We start from the raw sequence: 24,850 nt of genomic DNA on the forward strand, positions 1-24,850 counted from the left end.
TGCCAAAGTAGTATAAACCATAGTATTACCTCATACATAACCCTAGGGAACAATACTGCTTGGAGCTATGAGAAGTAGGCTGATTTGTTACTTAATTAATTTATTATTCAGGTTCTTCTCCCACAGTTGACTAAATGCTCATAACAAATTCTTTTAAACCTTGTTTATTCATTACCTGATAGGTCATTTTATTAGTAAAGCAAATTTTGAAAGCTTTCAATTATTGTCGCATTTTCAAAAAAGTTTTAGTTAAAAAATCAGCAGCTCCCACAATTTGTTCTGTGTGTTTGTGTGTGAGAGAGTGTCTTTAGTTTAGTTTAGTTTTCTTTTAATATGCTTTGCATATTAAACCCACCCCTTAGGAAAGACACTGAAAACTTGCTGGTTGATGAGTTTCTTTTTTTTTCTTCTTTGAGATGATTATGGTCCTGTTGAAATTGGATATGTTTATATTGTGGTTTTTAGTGCAATGGAGTTTACTTTTATTAGATTTTATCATTGTGTTTTACTCATTTTTGTAAGCTGCCTCAAACAGATAAGTGGACTTTAAGAAAGGAAGTTGCATATGTCCATATGTAAAATATGGGAGAGAGGTAGACTTCTCTCTTCTGCACTGATTACTGTGCTACATGCATGATTCAAAGGTTGCATTAAGCGGTATCGTCAGAGAGCAGGCTTTGTGAACTCTACCACTGGTTCCTTTCGGGTGGGATCCCAGAGATAACTCTGGAGTTTAACTCATTCAAGATGGAGGATTTATAGCCTATTTTAAACAAGTTTGGTCTTCTGAGGCTATATATCTTAGCTGGAGACAGTGCTCCCTAAACTCTGCTCACAAATCTAGTAGCTGTGAAATAAATGCATTAACATTTGTCTCTGAGAATACACTTAATGGTGCAAAAAGCTCATTCTGGCTTCACAAATACATTGTATTTTGGTTTAGTTTTTCTGATACTGTGTACGTGTCAGTGAAAGTGTTGTAGAAGGACAGATAAAATCTCCAGAAATATTTTATGGGGAAAAACTGAGAATTTGGATGAATGATGTAGAATTGGGAAGGCAAACTTGTTTTTATTGAATCAAATAGTTTAAAAATAGCATCCAGCTCAATTTATTTAGTGGACATGTATCTCCTTTTGAACTAAAGTCCTCAAAGCACCTCATAATATTAATGAAATGCAAGGAGAACTTCAAAAGCTAGACAATTCAAATAAAGCAAAATCAGCCTAGCAAGAACAGGTGCTTTAAGTTGTCTTTGCCTCCCTCCCTCTCCTCGTTATTCCCACAGGGAAATTGGTTCTGGATATCTGTGAGTGAGAGGTGAGGGGGGTAAACCCAGCAGAAGCAATGTTGTTATCAGAAACAAGGAGATGCAAGATAGGACTATTGTGATATTATTTATTAAACTCTACAATGGATTGTATGTCCTTCTTACCTGTTAGTGAATTTTGTTGTTAGTTGCAAAGTCGTGTCCGACCCATTGCAACCCCATGGACAACAGTCCTCCATTCCTCGGAGTGCACTTAAGTTCATGCCTACTGCTTCAGTGACTCCATCTAGCCACCTCATTCTCTGCCGTCCCCTTCTTCTTTTGCCATCTATTGTTCCCAGCATTAGGCTCTTCTCCAGGGAGTCCTTCTTTCTCATTAGGTGGCCAAAGTATTTGAGTTTCATCTTCAGGATCTGGCCTTCTAAAGAGCAGTCAGGGCTGATCTTCTCTAGGACTGACCGGTTTGATCGCCTTACAGTCCAAGGGACTCTCAGGAGTCTTCTCCAGCACCACAATTCAAAGGCCTCAGTTTTTGGCGCTCAGCCTTCCTTATGGTCCAGCTTTCCCAGCCAAACATTGCAACTGGGAAAACCATAGCCTTGACTATACACACTTTTGTTGGCAGGGTGATGTCTCTGCTTTTTAGTATGCTGTCTAGATTTGCCATAGCTTTCCTCCCCAGGAGCAAGCATCTTTTAATTTCTTGGCTGCAGTCCCCGTCTGTGGTGGTCTTGGAGCCCAGGAAAATAAAATCTGTCACTACCTCTATTTCTACCACATCTATTTGCCAGGAAGTGAGAGGACCAGATGCCATGATCTTAGTTTTCTTGATGTTCAGTTTCTAGCCAACTTTTGTACTCTCCTCCTTCACCCGCATCAAGAGACTCTTTAGTTCCTCTTCGCTTTCTGCCATGGGAGTGGTATCATCTGCATATCTGAGGTTGTTGATATTTCTCCCAGCAATCTTAATTCCAACTGGTGATTCATTCAGCCCTGCCTTTCTCATGATGTGCTCTGCATATGGTTAAATAGGCAAGGTGACAGTATACAGCCTTGCCGAATTTTCTCAATTTTGAACCAATCAGTGGTTCCATGTCCAGTTCTCACTGTTGCTTCTTCTAGACAATTAAATCATAATAGCCTACTGCATCTGAAAAGCGTGGATAGTGACACAGTGCATAATGTAAAATGCTTTCTAAAATCCCAGTGTTCTGGTTTAAGCATTAGCAGCTTGCACTTCTAAATCTTAAACAAGATCTAGTCCCTAGGAAATGCTATACATAACTATAGTCTAGGCACATGTCTAGGCACTTTACCGTTTATTCTGGATGCAGTCATTCTTTGTGATGGATGCATAGTGAGGAAGAGGAACTGGTTTCAACAGAGCTGAAAACCTGGAATGCAGCACAACTGGTCCATGAAGTTCTGCCATGATTTGGTGCAGTGCCAAAAATGGCTGTTGTCTTGCTACTGAATCAAGTCTTAAATCGAATTAATATATAAGGTTTAAATCTAGTTTTAAATTACTCATGATCAGCTATCTTGCTGTTTATTATCCACTTTTTTATCATATGGAAGAGAATCATTCTATCCTAAGGCAGTTGTTAAACTTGTATAACCTAATTTTGACTAAGCTGCTTTAAAGTCCCCAATCCTTTGTACTGTCATGCCTAGTGGGCTTCTAAGCTGTGGTATTGCTTTTGCAAGTACAGAGCTACCACTTCCCTCTGTATGAACTTGTTTACCCAGTAAGTTGACTGGAGGGCAGGCTGCTCTCTGTTCTTCTCTGTCTTAAGGTCACTTCAGATTCAAGACCCACATCCCTGTTCCTTCACTTCTCTCTCAGCATTACAGCGTTTGATGAACATGGCCTGTTTAGGTGGATCTTTAGTTGGGATTGATCTATTGCACCTTTGTATACTTATCTGTAAGGGATGCAGGTGGCACAGTGGTTTAAACCACTGTGCTGCTGGGCTGGTTGATTGAAAGGTCACCGGTTCAAATCTGCACAACGGGGTGAGTCCCCGTTGCTCTGTCCCAGCTCCTGCCAACCTTGCTGTTTGAAAGCATGCAAATGCAAGTAGATAAAAAGGTACCACTTCGGTGGGCAGGTAACAGCGTTCCGTGCACCTCGGTGTTTAGTCATGCCGACCAAATGACCACAGAGACTGTCTGCAGACAAACGCTGGCTCCCTCGGCCAGGAAATGGAGATGAGCACCGCCCCCTAGAGTCATGCATGACTGGACTTCACATCAAGGGGAAACCTTTACCTTTTTATACTTATCTGTATTTGGCAGGAGCAATTAGTGATGGCTTAGTTGATGAGGGGAATTGTGCTGTTCCTTTTTATGAATTCTTTTTAAAATTTGGAATGTTATGGAACATAAAAAAAAATTAAAAATAAGTAGCCTTTAATGTGAACTATTCTGTATATGCTAGTTCTCATTTGGTAGAATGCTTGCACTGGTGCATAAGCCAACAATTTCCAGTAGGTTATTTGGGGACTTGTTTTCCCCTTCAACAAGCTGTGGCACCTGGGCTTGGGCAGCACAATAGGCTGTACCTAAGCAGGTAATTAGGTAAACAGTGCCCAGAATGTGCTGTAGCTTAAGCAAGCATGATGGCGATTAACATGCAAACTGGGCCATTGTATCCATATTAATTGTGCAGGTTTCTTGCATTGAATAGGAACTGGCAGGAGCAATGCATTGGAACTAGTTTGGAGGCCACTGTTCTGTGTTATGGTCTCTGTGCATCACACATGTGGGCTTTGCTGCATAATGCAAGGCCCAGATTGGAGAGAAACTTCCATAGCAAAACAGTCCTGACCCCCACAGCAACCCCTTTGAGTGATGAATGTGTGATGCCTCTTGGAGGCTTAATAAGTTGATCAGCTTTGCCCTCACTACCATCAGTCTCAAATAAATCCTGGTTACATTGGACCTTCTGAAAATGTATACTGTAACTTAAGCCCTTTTAGATTCTTTAGCAGTAATGTTGACAAAGATAGTTTACTCAATGTGTAAATGAAAATTTTAGAGTTAAATAAGGTCCTATTACGGGTATACCTAAATAGCCAGAAATATTTGTTTTAGACTCTTTCCTTTGCAGGAGTGAGTGGTATCTTTGTCCCAAGTAAGTTAAAGAAAACTTAAAAAAAAACATTTTTTCCAGATAACTGTGCCATATACTGGGGAAGATATCCATTGCCTGACTTTGATCCTTTCTCTCAAGGGTACATTGCCTGATCTGCAATGAATTCTAGTATGTTTTCATGGATGGGTTAGTCTGAGCCAGCACTTCAGTTAAATGTATATCTATTTGCTTTTTCTACATATTTAGAAATTAAAACTTCTATCCAAGAGAGTAAGAATGCTGAGTTTTATGCAATTTTATTTATAGATGTCCTTCAGAATGGATGTTTCTCTTAAAAGGAATGAGAAGGGGAGGTTTCTGTGGAGGTTTCTGTGGAACACACAACGTGGTGTTCTGGTAATGTTTAAAAGTGGTGCCTGTGCTAATCTAATACAAGCCCACCACAGATCCCAGGGGAGCTTGCCTGGGTATTCCAAAGCAAGTTTAATAAGATCCAGAAGGTGTTTATATAATAAAAGCCAGATTTTAATTTATTCTTCAAAACTGCATTTGCTTTTATAATGTTTGCATTTTCAAAGGATTGCCTTCACCTTTGTGGTATTACAGTTATAGTTTTGCTTAGATTCTTCTTTATCTATGTGCATGGGAGCATTCAGCTTACTGTAAAAATTGGGGTGCTGTGTAGGCAGTTCATCTTAATTAGCTTCCAAATTGCTTGTTGCTTCTTTAAAAAGTAAGCTGTTGCTCTGTAAAAAGTATTAGTTGTTTATAGTTGATTCACTGAAGCTTCACAGGCCAACCTATCCTACATAGAGGCATGGAAAGTTAATAGTAATTAGCTGTATGGCTGCTGGAGTGGAAAATTGATCTCTAGCCATCTGGTAGCATTGGGTCAACACCAAATGCCAGTAAGTTCCATGAAGATATCGTGTGACCATTTCTAGATCCAGATTCTCTGACTTTAAAAACCAGACGTGCCGTGTATGACTGAGCTTAGTCATAAAAGCAGATCAGAAGAAAATTGCGCAAGTAACAGTATGCTATGGCCAGGTTGAAACTGATGGAATTGTTTTTCTTTTTCTGTTCATTAATGATGGGTGGGCAGGTACAGCAACCATTTTTTCCCAAAGTCTGGAAATCAGTCCATTTTCTTGCCAGCATACCAAAGGAGTATGATGAAAAATACCAACAGCTGTTATCAGCAGCCAATGTTAAGTGTAGATGTTTCTAGCTTCAAATGTAAAAAAAATAACAAAACATTAATACTTGTTTATATTTTAATCTTAGATCCTACTATAGTTAATGTAAGCATTTCACTGTTAATTCAGTATAGATTAAATTAAAGAGACTCCTTTTAAAAGTGTTACTATTAAAAAAAACTTGAACAGGTTTCCAAAGAACTGAACAAGAAGCTCTGTGGTCCCAAGGAAGTTTTGATACTTCTTAAATAGCAGTTTGCCAAGCTACATAATAAATTGTATTTGAAAGTGGAAAAGGAAAAAGTTTGAACAGTTGATGGAAGTGGGTGGAGGGGAGAGAATGAAAAAGGCAAAAAAGCCTAGTTAGCATGCCCAAGCTATAATTTATTGACAAAAGTCAAAATTCAAAGCACGTGGACTATTGGGTTAATGTTTCTTCCTAACAGTGTTGACATTAGCATTAGTTAGTATTAGTTAATGTGGAAGTCTAGCAGCTATATCAGCTATAAAAATCTTTTCCTGCATAATGTGTTCCTATTTCTTTTAAGTCTTGTACTGTGTATTAAGGCATATCTTTCTGTATATTAAAGCAGTCCAGAACTGTTGGACCTCTCAGCAGGTTTCAATACTATTGACCATGATATCTATCTTGATGACCTCACTTGAATAGGAATTTGAGGTCTGTCCTACAGTGGATCCATTCTGTGGAAGGGATGAACCCAGGGGCGTTGTCTGCTGTTCAGCTTCCTGGCCACTGACCTGTGAAGTTCCTCAGAGATCTGTTTTGTCCCTCATGCTCTTTAACATATATAAAACTGTTGGGAGAGGTTGTTCAAAGTTTTGAGGTTAGGTGTCACAACCTAAAAAGATGCTTTCCATCTCATGCCAAGAAAGCTGTTTCAGTGCTAAACCAGTATTTGTTGGCAGTAATGGATTAGAAGAGGGCAAGCAATCTAACTCTTAATCCAGGCACGACAGATGTTCATAGTCAGTCAGAAGGTGGCTCAAGGAATAGGGATTCAATCTGTGCTGAATAGGGTTGCATTCCCCCTGGAGACACAGGTTCACAGCTTGGGTGTACGTCTGGATTCTACCATGAGCCTGCATGCCCAGGTTTTGCTGGTGGCCAGGAGTGCATTTGTACAGTTAAAACTGGTGTGCCAGCTACACCCATTCCTAGTGATTTTGGACTTGTCCACAGTGACACATGCCTTAGCTACATCATGTTTGGATTACTTCAACATGCTTGGAAATGCCACCTCATTCAGAGAGCTGCTGCCCAACTGTTGATTGGAGCTGGCTATAGGGAACACATAACTCCTTTACAGTCTATTTCTGGGTACAATTCAAAGTCTTGTTTATGACCTGTATGGCTTGGATCTAGGGTATCTAAAAGACTGTCTTCTCTCTCATGAGCATATCTGTGCTCTTGGAGAGGCCATTCTCTTAGTTTCACTATCTTGGTGGGAACACAGAATAAGGCCTTCTTGATGGCTGCTCCAGGACTCTGGAATGCCTTCTGTAAAGAGGCTAAATTGGTGCCCCCCACCCCTGGTTGTGTTTTCAGAGGTGGACAAAAGCCTTTCTGCTCTGACAGGCCTTTGGGAATAGCCTGAACTTGTTACACTGTATTGGACTAGTAGTAATTATTTTTTACTATTTTAAACATTGATATTTTATATAATGTTGATACTATATTTAATATTTTCAATTTATGTTCTCATTGTATATGTTTTTAATGTTGCAACCATGCAATATAAATATGATGGTGTTGGCAGCTCACTAGAAGCACCAATAGTAAAAAGGACTATAGATGAGAAATACTGTTACTTCAGTCTGATGAACTTGTTAGAAGGAATTTTACACACCAAAAAAAAGGTATCCCAGGTATCTCCGTTCAGTAAATTGAAAGCTTTTTTCAGCTCATGTTGACTTGAAACTCATTTGTTAGTAAATTAATTATAATATTTCTTTTTATAATAACTTGTTTGGTTTGGTTTGTTGACATACACATCTCTCCGTATGTGTATTCTTTAAAGTGGTAGAGCAGATTAATTGTTTCTTGTGTTTCAAAAATCGCTGTAAATAAAAATAATACCTATATCATTTGGAATTAATCCTTCATTTTCTTTACCTGATACTTCAGTACAGGAACATCATGAGGTTGTTGAAAGAATTCTTGATTTCACAAAGTATGTATTCATAGCAAGTGGATTCATATATGCACTAATTACTGTAAGAATCTTGTACTAAGGGAGTAAAGAACAAAACATTACTGCTGCTCTCATGATCTCTCATATTGTGATGGGAAGCAGAACACTTAGCTCACTTAACTGGTTTTGATAATCTTACCTATGAGCTTTGCATTATACTACTGTTGCGACCCCATAGCAACTCAAAGCAGTCTCACTGAGAACATTATTCTTACAGTTCTCTAGCTCTAGGTTACATGGAAAGGATCATAGTTTGTATCCATGTGTTTTCTATCGCTTTACTATCCAACATTAAAATATGGTGGACAGTTTTGCGTCCCAGATGCTGAGTGCTTCGGAACTCTTACTTTAACTATAGCTAGCTGCTGTTTCCACAAATGAAAGCGTTATTAATGGTAACCAGGGTGTGTCTTCCTATTAGAATTTGAAGCCATGGTTTTCAAATCATGCATGCTGACTGTGGTTTGCACTCATGTCATAATACCTAGCCATGGTCATGGTGAGGTAGTTTGCATCCCTTAAGCCTAGTTTTTAAAAAGGATATTATGCCTATACCAGGCTAGGGTTCTTTATTCTTTGGATATCTGTTTCACTCAAGTCTTCCATGTACGTTTATTACCAGACATAGATCATACTGAAATTACTTTCAAAATTCAAGTCAACATATTTAGTTTTGGTATGATAGAAAACATGTTTGTTCTTACAGTTTATGTCATTTCCATTACGATTGTAATGAAAATACTCTTTCAAATCCCTCCTTACATTCCTCATGTCTATTATTCATAGGTGAACCTGATAAAGAACTTAATCCAAAGAAGAAAATATGGGAGCAGATTCAGCCTGATCTTCATACCAATGACCAGTGTGTTGCCACATATAAAGGAGTACCATTTGAAGTGAAAGGAAAAGGCATATGCAGGGCTACTACCATGGCCAACAGTGGAATCAAGTAAACACTAACAAGTTGTGGAGCAGCTTGAGGTCATTTTGAGTGGAAAAAAAATGTGAACACAATTAAACGAATATTGCCTCACCTAAAAACATAGTTCATTCATTTTTGTTACATCTGTTAGCACAAGTATGGATATTCATGCTTAACAATTTTCAATTTCTTCATTTGCTGTTTCCTTGAATATGATTAAAAACATTGATTAGATGGGGTAGAGGACATTACAGTAATTTGTAGGTAGTCTGAAGAATGTAAATGCAACTCATAACCAATATTCCTGTCCAGCTACTGTATATCAGTGGTCTGTGTTTGAACTGATATAGTGATGAGCTTATTCTGTTCAGAGTTTATATGCAGGTTCTTTGCATGGTCTGTAGTATACATCCTTATGGATTTCATGCTTAAAATGATACTCAACATTTTAATTTCACAAAAACAATGAACATAGACTGAAAAGGCCACAGACCACAATGTTCCACCCAGCAAGTTTGGTGAATAAAAGGATGGGGATATTGCTGAGGATGGAACTAGCAGCTGAGCCCAGTTTCACCTGTCTCATGTCCTTAATTGCACACAAACAAGGCTTATTTAGTACAGTAATAATTCGGTCCTATTCATGTCTTCTCAGACATGACCCATCACAGTTTGATGCCTACAAAATAAATATTTTAATAATTTTAATTTAGCAAGTTTAATTAAATGTTATACATATCTCAGAATAAAATTGGCTCCTACATAACCTACTATACACTATACTGTTTAATGTGATATGTTCTCAGATCTGTCTTAAATGGAAATGTCTGTCTTGTATGATATAATATGTAGCTCAGGACAAAAATACACAAAGATGACAATGACTCACAAAACAGTTTAAACTGATTTTTTATATAATTATGTTCTCTAATATATAAATAAGCAATGTTTTCTCTTGTATTGATTTATGGGAGAATTGAACATAGCAGTTGTGTTTCAAGAGCAGTACCAACATGCGTTTATGAACAAGTGATGGAACACGGCATTCTTACAACTTCATAAACTAATCAGGTGGAAAGTGTCATTTTGCTGTTTCAGCACTGCTATTTTCATATAACTAAGCAAAGTTGGTATGATTGACTTGTTCATTGTAAAGAAGAGGAGAGAGAGACTATGCATTGTAACTTAAAGCTGGGGCAATACAACTAATGTGGCCATATTAGCTCCTCTTTGTTTACTACATTTATGATGAGTTTTTAAAACCAAGATGAGTTTATTTTGACTATATTGGATGCTGAACATATTACATAGAAAGAACTACCACGTATTCTGATAGAATTTACTACAGCCTGCTATTGAAGTCGCTAGTCAAAACCAGAGATGGCTCAGTGCCCTAACTCCTTAAATACAACTTAAACATTTTAGCAGTTCCAAATATACTAGTTTAGGCATAACTAGCACTCTCTTCATTGCAACTTTTTGATGTTATACTGAATACAATAATTTCTCAGCATTAGATGGAATCTCATTAATGTTATATACTACTGCTGCAGACTTGATAATTCAATTTATATTTAACACAAGTTAACAGATCAAATTGACAATATCATCACCCAGGACTGATGTCCCCAGTACAAGTTGTTGAGTGTTTATCCTCCCAACAACAGAGTTGAAAAACACACAGAGAAAAACAGATCCTTAGATGACATAAGAATTGTTTCCTCTTTTCTGTGTCTTTAATTCTTTGCATTTTATCATTGATATCTAAAACTGAAGACACTCGTTTACTATTTATAATGACATACTTTACTGTAGTTGTATCCAGATATTACTTAAAGAATTGTTGAGAGTACAAGTTATTTGTACCATACCTAGAGGTCTACTTGATATTTTCCCATTATAAAAATGTGTCCCTTCCTAAAGAATTTAATATCTAAAAAGACACCCAAAGGAATAACAGAGGAGAAGTAGAGCTTATATCTAAGAAACTGAAAGCAAACCATGCATTAATCCATTTGCCCCGTTGTTTATTTGAATAGAAGGGTTTGGTAACTGTTTTGTCTTACAAACTCCATAATTTTTCTCAAAACCCTTATGTTTTCCTCTTTTCGAATGCTTGCATGATTGTTTACAAAAATGTATTTTTGCTGTACTGACTGCATGACTTCATGTAGTGGATCTGTGGCAGTATGTAAATATTGTTCTGAGCTGAGCCTGGAATTTTCAAGCAGATCTGCATGGGTGAATAAGATTGCCGTATAAGACCCCCAGTTTGGACCCAGGAGTTCCTAAAACAAAAGATAAGGTTACTGCTTTAATTTTTTTTCCCTTATACATCAGTGTTTACAACCAATGAGCAAAACATTGATTTCAGTACACAAAAAACTTTTCAATCCCCTCCTCAGTCCATACCACATGGTTTCAGATGATTGCCAAACCTTACTGGGTGGGTTTTGGGAGCACAGGAGGCTGTAGGAGTGAGATTTCAGGGCAATGGCATTGGTTAAGCAACTTTCTTTTCCAAGTTGAGTCCCCCATTATGTCCACATAAAACCAGGCATTTATGGTGGGTTGTAAAAGAAATACCGGGCTGAGGGGTACTGTATGCACTATGCTGACCCTGCTTGGAAAAGGGCAAGATGTATTTATAACTTTCAAAGGAGAACAGGAAGTGATGACAGGCTACACTGAAATGGCCATCTTGTGGTTCAGTTGAAGATTGCAGTATGTACTACTCAAACACTGCCTTTAGAGCCATAAGCAAAGGTAGACTGTTTAGTCCCTGGACCTCTGCAAGTTAGTTTCACTACTAAAAACATACCAAGTCAAACAGTAATATGGGTTCAATCCAATTGTATTCTTCTAGGGAAATGGGGATCGGATTTCCCTTGGTCCTGTGTTATCAGATCTGCTCCAGAGTTTGGAGGATCTTCTAAACAGATTTGAGGAGGGCAAGGAGAGAAAGGGGAATTCTGAATTTGTGATGTGTTAGATTTAGCCCTGTAATTTAATCTCACCATGACACTGGATGTATAAGGTTAAACTGGACTCCTCCTGTAGCCCATATGCTGTGATCAGATATGTATAAACAGTTCTATGCTATTTTGGCTAATAGTCATAAGGAAAGTACAATGACTGAAACTCATACTGTTTGGAAACTCAAGAGGTGACAGAAAATGTGCTATAAACACATTCCTTAGTGGCTCTCTTTCATGCTCAACACATTGAGTGAGCACACAGAATGGAAGTCTGATGGCCGAATAATCCCCTTTCCAAAGCAACTCACTGAACCAACGACTTACCCAGATATAAAGGCCTTGCAGGACTAGTAAACATGGTTAGAAAACCAGCTATACCAATTCTGCAGTCACTTCAAGCTTCATTACATATGCACTCTTCTGTCACTACTAAGAATGCTTTTCAGTGAATCAGATCTTTTGTTTGTGGTGTTAACTTAGTTTAACATAGAAGGATAACTTTATTCAAAACAAGTAGTACCATTTAGTTCAATAAACCAGGTAACAGTGATCTGTCTGTTACCCAGTTTGCACCTTCGGCTGCTCTGGAGAAGTCTAGGTGCTGGGATGAAGATTCTGAGGAAAGATGAGGCCCAGCCTTTGGATTTAATTATCCATTTGGGCCTCACTGAGAATGAGGTAGAGTTCCAGTTAGAGGCTTCCTGAGACATGGCTGCAAAGTGGGTTCGGTAATATGATCTCCCCCTTGAACTGTTTTGTCACCTTTTCAGGACCTGCAACATAGGGGGGAACCTGAAATCTTCACATTAACAAAAGTAGTAAAAAAATGAGGTCAATTTGTGTTTATCTTTAATTCTGTATGGTATGTGATTCAACCATAAGTTGGGCCATAAGGAACGCCGAGTGATGAAGGATTAAGTTACTTTGATTTGAGGAGCCGGTGGAGACTCCTGAGAGTTCCTTGGACTGCAAAGAGATCAAACCAGTCAATCTTAAAGGCAATCAACCCTGACTGCTCCTTAGAAGACCAGATACTGAAGATGAAACTCAAATAGTTAGGCCACCTAATGAGAAGGAACAACTCACTAGAGAAGACCCTGCTGCTGGGAACGATTGACGACAAAAGGAGAAGGGTACGGCAGAGGATGAGGTGGCTAGAGGGAGTCACAAGCTTAAGTGGACTCCAGGGGATGATCAAGGACAGGATAGCCTGGAGGAATGTTGTCCATGGGGTCATGATGGGTTGGACACGACTTTGTGACTAAACAAAAACGTGATTCAACAGGTGTTTGCTATTATTGTTAAATTAATATTTGTGGTTGCAGTGTTCTTGAAGGAAAGCCACCATGAGATCTAAACATGATTCATTAGAAATCTTTTGTTTCCTTACACACCATCAATTCTCTTGCCCCATTTATTTTATGATCAATGAAATCAGCATCTGGAATTTTCTAGAGAAATGAATAATTATCCAAACATTGCATCAACTATGAACCATAACTATAATTTTGAAATGGTAGCAGTAAGTATTAACTTTATTCCCTTCACCACTCTCAAATTACCTTCCTATCTGCTTAAACAAACAAACAAAAGTCCTCCATTTGGAAGGTTGGCTTGTGTCCTAATGCATGACTGAATTTTACATCCACACATACAGAACTGCCCTCATACTTTGTTTTCAGTGAGCAGAGTGCAGTATTACATGAAAGTAATGAAGTTTTACTCTGAATATTTGTGGTGTGCACTACACTATTTTTGTATCACCCATCTGTGACTTTGTCATATGCTGGCTATGCTTTCAGAAGTCATTTAACTTGAAACTACAAAACTGCCAGTATCATCTAGAGCAATCCAAATCCACTGGATTGCTCTAGACAGGACCAAGAGTTAGGCTTGGGCAGCTGGACAAGATGCTTCTACTGTTGCCCATTCCTCTGATGATGTTGCTTTGAACTAGATGGTCATCTTGGCTGCATACCAAACCTTTCAAAGCATGGAGACATGGGATAGAGAGAGTTATACGCGTACATCTGGTTTTTACCTGGATTAACGGGATGGTGGGATCCTCTTCGCAAAATGGGACGTCAGCTCTTAGGACCAAAATTGCCAAGTGGAGACCTTTCTTTCCAAAGTGCTGCACTAAAGCTGCTTTCACTTCTTGCTGTACCTGTTCTTTGCTCAGGCTGCTGTGAGGATATCCTGGAGTGTCCAGCACACACATCTGCACACTGAGCTCACTCCCCTGCCGACGTGCAAAGTTTGACAAGAAACAGCTGCGGCCTAGACTGCAGGACATGGTCACAGAGTGTGGAGAAAACTGACTAGCAAAGTCTGTGCTGCCTAGAAGGGTATTTCCTGTGCTACTTTTGCCACTCTGTGTCCTTCCAAGCAAGAGAAGATTGATGGTCATCTTGCTATCTTCTTTGGACATAGTGATATCCCCTCACAGTCCTGAAAAGAGAGAAACATAGAAACAGAGCGAGTCAGAAGGGGTCTCCCAGGCCATCTAGTCTGACCCCTGGCTCCACTCAGGACATGCCCACCTTGGGCATGTCTAGCCTATCTTTGAACACCCTCTTCAATGGGGCCTCAACCACCTCCCATGGAAGCCCATTCCATACCCTCAGGGTCCTAACTGTCAGGAAGTGCTTCCTGGCATCTAAATAGAACCTTGGTTCCCTGAACTTTGCTCTGTTGAAGCGCGTCCTTCCTTCCTGTGCAGGGGAGAACAGTTCTCTGCCCACCTCCATGAGACATCCCCTCTCATACCTGTATGTCGCCAACAGATTCCCTCTGAGTCTCCTCCAGGCTGAAGACACCCAGTTCCCTCAGTCTCACTTCATATGGCATCCCCTGCAAACTGGCCACCAACCTTGTGGCCCTCTGCTGCACTCTAACCTGGCTATATCATTCTTGTAATGAGAGTTCCAAAACTGAACACAATTACTACAGCGGTAGTAATACCTCTCTCGATCTAGAAGTCACACTTCTGGCTATGCAACCAAGGGTGGCGTTTGCCCCCTTGACCACTGCATCACACTGCTGACTCATGTTCAGCCTGCAGTCAACCAGCACCCCAAGGTCCCTTTCACAAGTGCTGCTCTCCAGCCACTTGTCCCCTAACCTGTACTTATGACACCTATTCCTATGCCCCAAGTGCAAGACCTTGCACTTATCCACACTGAACACCATCCTGTTGTCTCCTGCCCACTTCCATAGTCTGTCCAGATCCTTTTGGATCTGGCATACTTGCTCCTCAGTTGTGGCCACTGCCTCAGTTTTAGTATTGTCTGCAAATTTGATCAGCAGACTGTTTTCCCATAGAAATGGAGAGACAGAGAGAGATTGAAATTTGGCAAACATGGCAGGAGAATATGTCAGCATGCTTATTAGAATACAGCTCCCAGCATGTTTGGGCATACTGGGAACTGTAGTCTAACACTTCTGGAGGGCAATAGGTTAAGGAGATGAGTATACTGCAATCAGTATGGTAGGTAAAGACTAGGAATAGTTGGGTGGTTGGGTGTAGCCAGTTGTGAAGCAATGTGGTTATGGGGTCAGAACTCATGTGAATGCAGTTCTCGCAAATTTTGTTTAACAGGGGCACTGATGTCATCTCCCAACTCAATTAAATTCTCTTATTCTCAGTAGCCCCTTTTTGGGGGGTTGGGGGATTAAAACCAATATACAGTGGTGGGGTCTCTCTGGTAATGCAACATATTTTGGACTGTTTTTGAAGGGATAAATCAAACCCCAAGTTTTCATTAAAAGACGTGCTTCAGTTAGAGATAAAAACTGCTAGATTGATTTGTTGATATGCATCCACATATCTGCCTGATTTTCAATTTCTCTTTGGCAGAATGGCTATGAGGACCACTTGAATTTAAAATTTGCTACTATTTTGCAGATAGTAAATCATAGAGGAAATATATCTGTCTGAGCTACTTCTTCTGTTTCCTAGGAATAAAAGCAATAGTAATTCCAACAAATGCATGCAGTGTTTGGCTGTATATATGGTTCAACATGTTTTTTATTTGGAAAAAATGGCATGGGCAACTGGTACCATAAGCATGAACCAATTCTGACTCATCCTTATTATCCTCTTCATGCTATTTGACCATACTGAATAAACAGTGAGGGATCAGAATACAGATCTTGCAGTCTCATACCTAGTGGCTGTACATGGAGAAAGGGGCATGGTCTTGTGAGGAACCCAGGAAAGATTAATTTTGCCCTCACGACTGAGATGCCTTACTGAGATAGAAGGAGCAGAAGCTTTAAAAAGAGAGCAATCCTATTTCTCCAGATATCGGTGTGCATGTGGATTGGATGCTTTGGATCCCAAGATTGGAGCTGAGCTCTGAACATGGAGCTGGGGCTCCATGCTCCAATCCCACTCCCCCTACCCCTGTTTGCAGCGAGGAAAGTACCATACCAACTGTCACTTTGACATTGCAACCTCAACTTGGAGAGAGGCTAAAGGGGGCATTCTGGGGAGGAGGGGATGGTACTGGGGCCACCAGCATATCATATATCCTGACTGCATGCCAGCCTCAGGCTGACTCACTCTGAAACACTCGTGCTATATGGCTGGAATCAACTGTCTGGCTGAAATACAGAGCAGAAGGTGTACTGCACTGGGTACTCATAAGCCTTCTAACGTATGTGGTTTCAGAGCATTGGGTCTGCAATTGAATGAACTGCGAGGCATGAAATAATGGTCTGGCTTGGACATAATGGCAAACCAGGAGCTTAGTGTGATGGGACTGATTCTCCACAAGCCTCAGGATGCTAATTCCTTCTGCTACATCGCCACAGACAGAAGAATGCAAGTATCTCCTTCCTACGTTATACCAACTGGAGTTTATTTCTCCAGAAAGTGAGTAAAATTTTGGTTTATTACACCAAAAATTGAATGTTATAGCACCTTGAACAAATAATCTATTTATTCTGGCAAGGATTGTTATGAGGAGTTCAGTTTAATATACATATGAGAGGGTAGAAAGAAGTTAAGTGGCTATTCTGAGTGGTCTGGGTTCTAAGTGTTTGTTGAAATGCAGTGGAGCCACGAGCCACAGATTTGCTGATGGGTTGGACTACAGATACTACACAACTCCCACAGCAATAAAAGAAGACTGGCTTTTTGTAATAAAAGTACCGTTCTTATTGGAATCCTGATAAACTATGGAGTTTTAAATATACCAAAAGACCCAAAGGGGAAGTTTATAAAGATTGGGTAGCTAATATTCACAGTGCTCATTTATAAGGTATCACACTCCTAGTGCTTGACCTGACATAATTTATTCTGACTGTGTCCCATTCAGTGATTTTCACTCATAGGAGTTTACATAACTCCTCGAGTGAAAGCCAGAGCAGAAACAAAAGTATAAAACACATGCCCTGTTGGTAAGAGCTACCAGTTCAGCATTTCTAGAGGTTTTAACTGAACCCACGGTGAAGGAAAGAATACCCCATGATCTAGTAAAAATAAGTAGGAAAAATGTCCTTTCTTAAGAACTGTACATCTTGCTCTCTAAATAACAAAATGCAACCCGTTATAGTGGATAAATGGTTTATGATGTATCAGCATGGTTGATACATTTGGTTTAGAGCAATTTACTATAATTCATAATAAGAATAGCCCTGCTGCATCAGACCAAAGGGCCCAACTAGTAACTGGTATTCAGAGCTATATTTAATTAATTTCTATACCACCCCTTAGTCAAGGAAAAAACCTCTTAGAGGTTTACATAATCAAAATATCCAAATAAACATCAAACAATGCATTAAAATAAAAAAATCCTTCAATATAGCAACAAGATTAAAATAGCAACAAGGGGCCCAGAACAGCAGCACACAATTAGCCCAAGGATAGCAGCAATAAAACACAGTAAAATGTAATATAGTTAAAATAGAGATTCTAAAAGAATTAAAATTATAAACTGTTAAAATACAGGGTAAATAAAAAGTTTTTTACTTGTCACTGGAAAGAAAAATATGTGGGCACCAGGTGCACCACCTTGGGAGCTGATTCCACAGTCAGGGTGCCACTGCCGAAAAGGCCCTTCCCCTAGTAGCTACATTCTTTATTTCCTTTAAAGGTGGATCTCTGAGAAGGACCTCAGATGATCCTTCAGGGTCCAAGTAGGTATATATAGGAAAGACTGTTCCTTTAGATAACCTGCTCACAAGCCATTTAGGACTTGAAATATTAATGTAAGCACTCAGGACCCATAGCCTTGATCTTGGGGAGGGATTCTCTGGAAAGCAACAATTTTAGGCAGAGGAGGTATGTGTAGATGTTGCTTTCTATCAAATTTCTTACTGGTTGCCTTGTTCATTCAAATGCTTTAGGAAACTATATACTTTAAAGCAAACAACATTGCATCGTATATCACCTGTTCGTGAGCTGAGTTGCTGCAACAATGCATATTACAATTTACACGTAGCAAGAAATATTTCTACTCTGATGTAGAATAGCATCAAAAATATTTTGAACCTCAGATAGTGCTTAAGTTTGCTTACCGTTTTCTTTCCTATATATGTCTCTCTGTTCAGCTTCTATCTTTAGGAATCATGTCCGTGATGGGTCTAGCTTGTACTTTGAATTGGATATTGCTAATGTACCAGAGTGTTACTGACACGGGCTTTTTACTCTGGTTAATTGGTTACAGAGTGGTTCTTATTTATTGCTGATAAGAATGGCCCAATTGTATGGCTTGGCTCTTGGCTTCCTCATAATTGTTCAGTGAGGTGTCTGTTTTTAGTTTGCTTTCTCCAGAGGCCAGATTAAGAATATTGTGAAAAATATCATTTCTAGATACCCTGCTGTTTGGAAAAGCTGGTATCCTGAATAAGACTGAGAAGAAGGTCCTGCTCCCTTTACTATTCTGATTTCTCCCTTTTTTCTTTTTTTCTTTTTCTTTTGGCCTCTTTCTGCTGAGATGCCTTTGGTACTCAGGCTCCTAAGAATGGAGAACAAGTGGCGGCCAATCCTAGGCCAACAGGGGTGTGGAGCTATAATGGCTCCAGGTGATGGATGCTCCCCTGGTCCATGCCCCAGCATCATCCCAGGGCCAGACTGACATCAAGGGGTGGGGCATCCCTTGTCGTGGCACTGTCTGTGTCTCACCTACTCCACATGGAAGGTGATGATTGAGTGAACCACATAAAGAAACTGAGGAACAAGCAGAGTGCACTCAGAGGACATTTCCAGGGTGGTCCAGAAAGCCCTGGCTGAGTAACCTGCAGGTTTTGCTTGTCTCTTGGCACTCAGCTTGCTTCTTTCCCTCCCTTCATGCTACTCTTCTGCCTATTACAAGGCAAGCTGTGCACAGCACCATTCTCCTCTCATCCCTGATCATAAGTGAGAATCCTCTTACTGCCTTTCTAAACCCCCAGTTTTCTTTGAGAGGGCTCTGGGAGGAAAGGTGAGCCTGGATGGGCCCTAAGGATGTTCCCCTTCTTCCCTGATAGCTGAGCCATATTGTAGTCAAAATGGCACCATCTGTATAAAAGAGGGAAATATCATTAGTGCTTTGGTGGGGGGAACTGTAAATGGGAGGAGGGGCCTTAAAACAGCTGAATAAATACTGAATGTACTAAGAAAGCTGCCTGGAATAACTGGGAATGGAGTATATGGGAAAGGGGCATGGCTGGCTGGAACTCTGAACAGAAGTACCCCACACTGCAACATGTTGTTTTGTTCTGTGAAGCCAAGAAGTTCTTTGTGTACATATATTTTTTAAAAAATAACTCTAATCCTAACCCCCACCCACTCCCTCCCCAAATGGCAAAGGATAACTGAATGGTTGTCATTAATACTCATAATTCAACTTAAACCCTTTATACCAATGTTGCAGTAAAACCAAAACCACTCAAGGGCTTCTTATACCCCATTTTCAGGATGCCACATGCCCTCCCCTTCTTACAGAAAGCCCTGTCACATCCAAACCATCTAGCCTAACAGTGTTCCCATTAAAGTGGTGTGCATTTGCTAGTGAATTATTTATTACGCCAGTGGATATAGATCTTTGCATTTTAATTGCAAACCTAATCAGATGATCTCTGTAAAGCTGGGAGGCTGTGCAAGCTAAGCCTAGCAGGTGCATGGTGTGATTGTTTTAGTCATAGGAAGGATGGGAGTGGCATTGTAGAGACGTTGTCCCAGAGATGCCAAAGTTCAGAGATAAAACTTCAGGCTACAGTTTTATATTTACAAGATGTCCATCAAAACTTTGGATATATTTGCTAATCTATCTCTTTTGTAGAATACAATATAGACACTGGAGCTGTTCATTTTACCGCCTTTTTGTGCCTTGTTATACTAAATTAAAGCAGGCATTGTAAAATTACACATTCAGCTATAGTTCTGCAGCTCAGAACAATGGCAGTTCTCCACCATGAGGATCATAACGTGAATGAAGCTAGGAGACATCTGGAAGATCTTATGGCCGCATGAGTAGAAGGATTTAAGAATTTTTTCTTCCTGTGGGGATATGACAGGCAAAACATGAAATTGATTTATGTTACCATGCTCAATACTCCTTCAGCTTCAGGAAAGGAATCTTCCCCAAGGTGGCAGCATATGCCTGTTTCACAGGTACCACTGCAACTAATTGCAAATTTCTTTTGCTGTATTTAAAGTAAGTTGCAGGCTATTAAGAGTTATGTCCTGTTATTTAGGTTGATTATCAGAAGAAACGTCTGTTCAAGAAAACTGTCAGCCAAATGTCAAGAAAGTTCTTTAACAAACAGTTCTTTATATACATTGTTTTAATTGTGCTAGTTGAAGAAAATTAGGGGAGAAGTTTACCAAGCAGTTTATTTACTCATGGCATACAGTGTCAATACATTTTCTGGACCACTCCATGAAAGTAAACAGTTTTGATTTGACAGTGTTGATACTCAGTTAAGCTGAATCAACTTCTTGACAGTTGTTGTACAGTGCAGTTGTTTCTATTTCATGCATTTTCGTTAATGTTTGTAGTGAAACAAAGTAACTCCCCCTCCAAACACACACAGACCCATATGTACACATGTGTATGAACACACACACACAAAGAGAGAGAGAGAGAGAGAGAGAGAGAGAGAGAGAGAGAGAGAGAGAGAGCGAGCGCTAACGCTGTGTGTCTTGAAAAGAACTTAAGAAAGTTAAGGATCTGATCCGCTTTTCATTCCGTTTGACAAAGTGCCCCATGACATCCTGATAAATAATGTGGGCTTGACATGACTACTGTTAAGTGGATCCACAACTGGCTTCAGAAAATGATCATCCACGTTAGCTTCTCAACCTGGACAGAGGTTATGAGTGGGGTGCTCAGTGCTCTTCAACATCTTTATTAATGATCTTGATGAAAAAGTCCAGGAAAAGATAAATAAATTAGAGAATGATAAAAAACTGGGTGGAATAGCTAACACCCTGGAAGACAAAACGAAGACCCAGGGTGACCTAGACAAGCAAGAACACTGGGTGGAAAGCAACAGAATGAAATTCAACAGGGACAAATGCCAAGGTCTTCACCTCGCCAAAAAAATCCCAAATGCATTGATACAAGAGGGGGAATTTTTGGCTCAACAGCACTGAAAAAGATAAAGACCTTGGAGTTGTTGTGGACAACAAGCTAAATATAAGCCAGTAATGTGATGCAGTCTCAATAAAGACAAACACTATTTTGGGATGCATAAATAAAAGAACTGCTTTCAGAAAATGAGATGTATTCATTCCCTTCTACTTTGCACTAGTCAGACCTCACCTGGAATACTGCATTCTGTTTTGGGCACCCAGGTTTAAAAACGATGCTGAAAATCCAGAAAGAGTTCAGAGGAGGGCAACAAAGATGGCACAGGTCCTGGGAACTTAAGTCTTATGACTAGAAGCTGAAAGAACTGGGTCTGTTTAGCCTCAAGAAAGGAAGACTATGAAGGGACATGATAACACTCTACAAGTACCTCAAAGGCAGTCTGAAAGACTTCTTCTCACTCATCCCAGACATGGAACAATGAACTTAGACTACAGTGCACCAGGTGAAGGCTAGACATAAGGAGATGCTTCTTAACTGTCAGAGCAATATGACAGTGGAACCAGTTACCAAGAGAGGTGGTGTGCTATTCCATGCTAGAGACATCAAGAAGAAGCTGGACAGTTATCTGAGTGGGATGGTGTAACTGGCATGCTGCACCAGCAGGAGATTGGACCCAATGGTCTTTTTGCCCCCTTCCAGCCCTATTGTTCTATGAATCTATGAATTCACTATGACTTCCTCAATCCTTTGTATGTAATTGGTAATTTCATTCTATATGAATACAGTAATACCCAGTTAAAACCTAGAAATGATCCTCTGGCATGTCTTTAGTATTAAATTACATTGCCTTCTGGTTGCTGTACTTATCGCTTTATTGAGAAAAGCGATATGTCTAGATATCAAAACCACTTCTGACTATGGGATACTGCTCCTAGGTAAACCACGTTGCATTACCACCCATATTTTCACTCTTTAAAAATCTTGGTTCCCATGCATTCCAGCTCTTCAGAACTTCACTGCATACAGGCACTCATTTAGCTAGAGATAATGCCACAGTAAACAATTTAAGATGTGCTCTTGTGAGCTTCACATTCTCCGATGGGAAACCAAGTGACATTAATTGATGTGCAGCTGGTTATCCCCATTGTGTTCTAAAAACATGGGAAACTCTGATAGCATCTGATATTGGAAACAGAATGTTGACTGTGTATCCACTTCTCTTAAAATCAAAGTGGCAGTTCTGCTACATAAAAGGAAATGTGTGTCTTTCAAAGCTTGCTAAGAGGAAAGGAGCAGAAATCCAAAACAAAGCAAAGCAGCAGTAGCAACTACAACACAATCCTGTGCAAGTAGTTCCTCACACCATGGGTTCCTCAAATAGCCTAGGGCCGCAAGGTGTCCCCTTTTACGGAGGATAGTCCTCTGTTTGAAGGGCTTCCGGAAAAGTTGACAGTGCCCTCAATTTAAAGGGCTGTCCACTCCAACATCTTTTTAAACCCTAAAAACTGTTGTCCATCATAACACCTGGATTGCAGACTGAACAAGTCAGCTGGTCACCATGTTCCAGATTATGCTGAGATGTTCTATATTTCTATTTAAAGTATCATTATTTCCAAATAGCATCTCTTGACATCCATATTTTATGCACAGATGCAAATGTTATGCAGATCAGCCTTCATGATGCATTTCCTCTTTTTGGATAATTCATAAGTGGGCACCCAAACTGCAGTTACCCAAACTACATAGCAACCCTAAATGGCTTGGAACCAGGATACCTAAAGGAACGCCTTCTTCCTTATTTGCCTTCACGCCCCCTGAGATCGGCAGCAGAAGCCCTCCTCCGGGAACCCTCCATGAAAGACATTAGGAGGCAAAGTACCCGGAGGAGGGCTTTGTCTGCAATGGCGCTCTGCCTATGGAATGCGCTCCCCAGAGAAGTCCACCTGGCGCTGTCATTATTTGTTTTTCGGCACCAGACTAAGACCTTTTTATTTAATCAACATTTTAATAAGTTTTAATATTGAATTTTATCACCATATTTTAATTGCAGCCAGAGTGGGTCGTTAATTTATTTATGTTAGGTATTTGTATTTTATTTGTGTAAGCCATCCTGAGGCTCTTACAAAGGACAGCATACAAATATCTTAAATAGATAAATAAATAAACCCTTTTCTGAACTCAAGGAGAGTTTCCAAAGAAGTCTGTACTGGGGCTTGGTTATCCTCCGTTTAAAGGAGTGAGAGACTAAAACAATATTCTCTTCTATATTGACCGTGTTGAGCACACCCAAAGCAACACTTTGGGTCCCTGTTGCTGTGTACATTGAAACTGATGTGCACTGAATGTGGTTTGTTTTAGGTAGTATAGTGATTGATATAGTGGGTGCTCATTATTTGCTGTATTTGCATGCTGCCCCTCACCCAGGAAAATGTGATGCATGATCCTGTTTTGCTGAATATTCTTGTAAGGCAATACAACAACACTGATTGAGAGGGGAATGTTTACTTTTCTCTCCCTTGGTTTTCTTCCTCTTAACCTTCTTGCAAATTTAGGATCATAGCTAACCACAGTGGGAGACCTGCAATAATCAATACTTCAGTTGTTCAGTGCCTTATCTTTTATTATAGTAAAAACATCAACATATTCTTCTTATAAGGTATGTGTATGTTTTACCTTCTTCAGTGAGAAGTTTCTCAATTTCCTTGTTTCTGGTTCGATAAGCTTCTAAGTCTTTTAGGAAATAATGGCCGGTGTTATCTTGCTCTTGCTTTTCTTTATTCTCTGTCCTAGCAAAGAAATGTAATAGCTCTAAGTGAATTGCCCAGCAAGCAAAATGACAGCACATAACTTTGATATCATATTTGGCCTAACTCCAGTCAGCAAGTACTTCCCTTATTCAAACCTATATGGCTAAAATCTTTGTCTCATGTCACATTACCTAACTTCAGTGGGCTTTTCCTTTTCACAGTCTGAGTGGTCTTCTCCATCCCTCCCATGCCCACTGGTATATGAAGACCTTCTTACATTGTGGGATTTTTTGCCATCAAAAAACTGAATTTTAGAATTTACAAAGGTTAAACCTCTAGCATCACCTTTTGGGTTCATATGAAGTTGTTCCATGAACCAACTGGGTGAACATTTACCCAAAGTAATTTAAATTGCAACGTAGAATGAACAAACTAATATCCGCTATAAATTCTTGACTTCCCTCTATTCTAATACTCGGTGGAGCTTCAGGACATAATGTTTGACCCAGATACTTTAAAATATTTTTTATATTTAAAGCTTTCTAATGACCCAAGTACAAGGATGTTTTCCCAATACGTTATACAGTTCCAAACCATTGCAAATGTAATGTAAAAAAAATACAATATGGAAATTACTTTACAAACCAATGTGGATTTCTTTGGCAATGTCATTGTTTTGAAGGTCTGAAATTGCTCTAAATGGAATGTAAAAATCCTACACAATACATGTAAATTGGAGTGGGTGGATTAGTGGTCCTCGAGTTCAGTACTTCTTGCAAACATATGTCTAAATCCCGGCATGTTCAATCCATCCTTCTGTGTTTGGACTGGCTGATAAATTGAGCGGTAAGTTATTTGTTGAGATAGCTGTTTCCCTGAAGGCAGAGCAAGTTTTATTTC

At 39.7% G+C, this 24,850-nt stretch overlaps 2 protein-coding genes across 5 annotated transcripts in view; one reads left to right on the plus strand and one right to left on the minus strand.

Annotated features, from left to right (window-relative positions):
- Positions 1-8,820, plus strand: part of AIMP1 (aminoacyl tRNA synthetase complex interacting multifunctional protein 1) — a 31,609-nt gene extending 22,789 nt beyond the window's left edge. For all 4 annotated transcript variants that reach the window (XM_044428662.1, XM_044428660.1, XM_044428661.1 and 1 more), the window contains one exon: positions 8,566-8,820. In XM_044428662.1, coding sequence (XP_044284597.1) covers positions 8,566-8,732 — 167 coding nt within the window. In that variant the 3' untranslated portion in view covers positions 8,733-8,820. The remainder of the gene's footprint in view (positions 1-8,565) is intronic.
- A 1,908-nt stretch (positions 8,821-10,728) lies between these two features.
- Positions 10,729-14,110, minus strand: GIMD1 (GIMAP family P-loop NTPase domain containing 1). The gene is made up of 2 exons (XM_044428503.1): positions 13,721-14,110; positions 10,729-10,989 (listed from the first exon to the last, which is right to left on the minus strand). Exons 1-2 carry the CDS (start codon positions 14,108-14,110, stop codon positions 10,729-10,731), a joined length of 651 nt encoding a protein of 216 aa, XP_044284438.1.
- Positions 14,111-24,850: the final 10,740 nt, after the last annotated feature.

This window comes from Varanus komodoensis, unplaced genomic scaffold (assembly GCF_004798865.1).
Source record: "Varanus komodoensis strain SLA01 unplaced genomic scaffold, ASM479886v1 scaffold2, whole genome shotgun sequence".
In the NCBI taxonomy this organism is placed as follows: domain Eukaryota; kingdom Metazoa; phylum Chordata; class Lepidosauria; order Squamata; family Varanidae; genus Varanus; species Varanus komodoensis.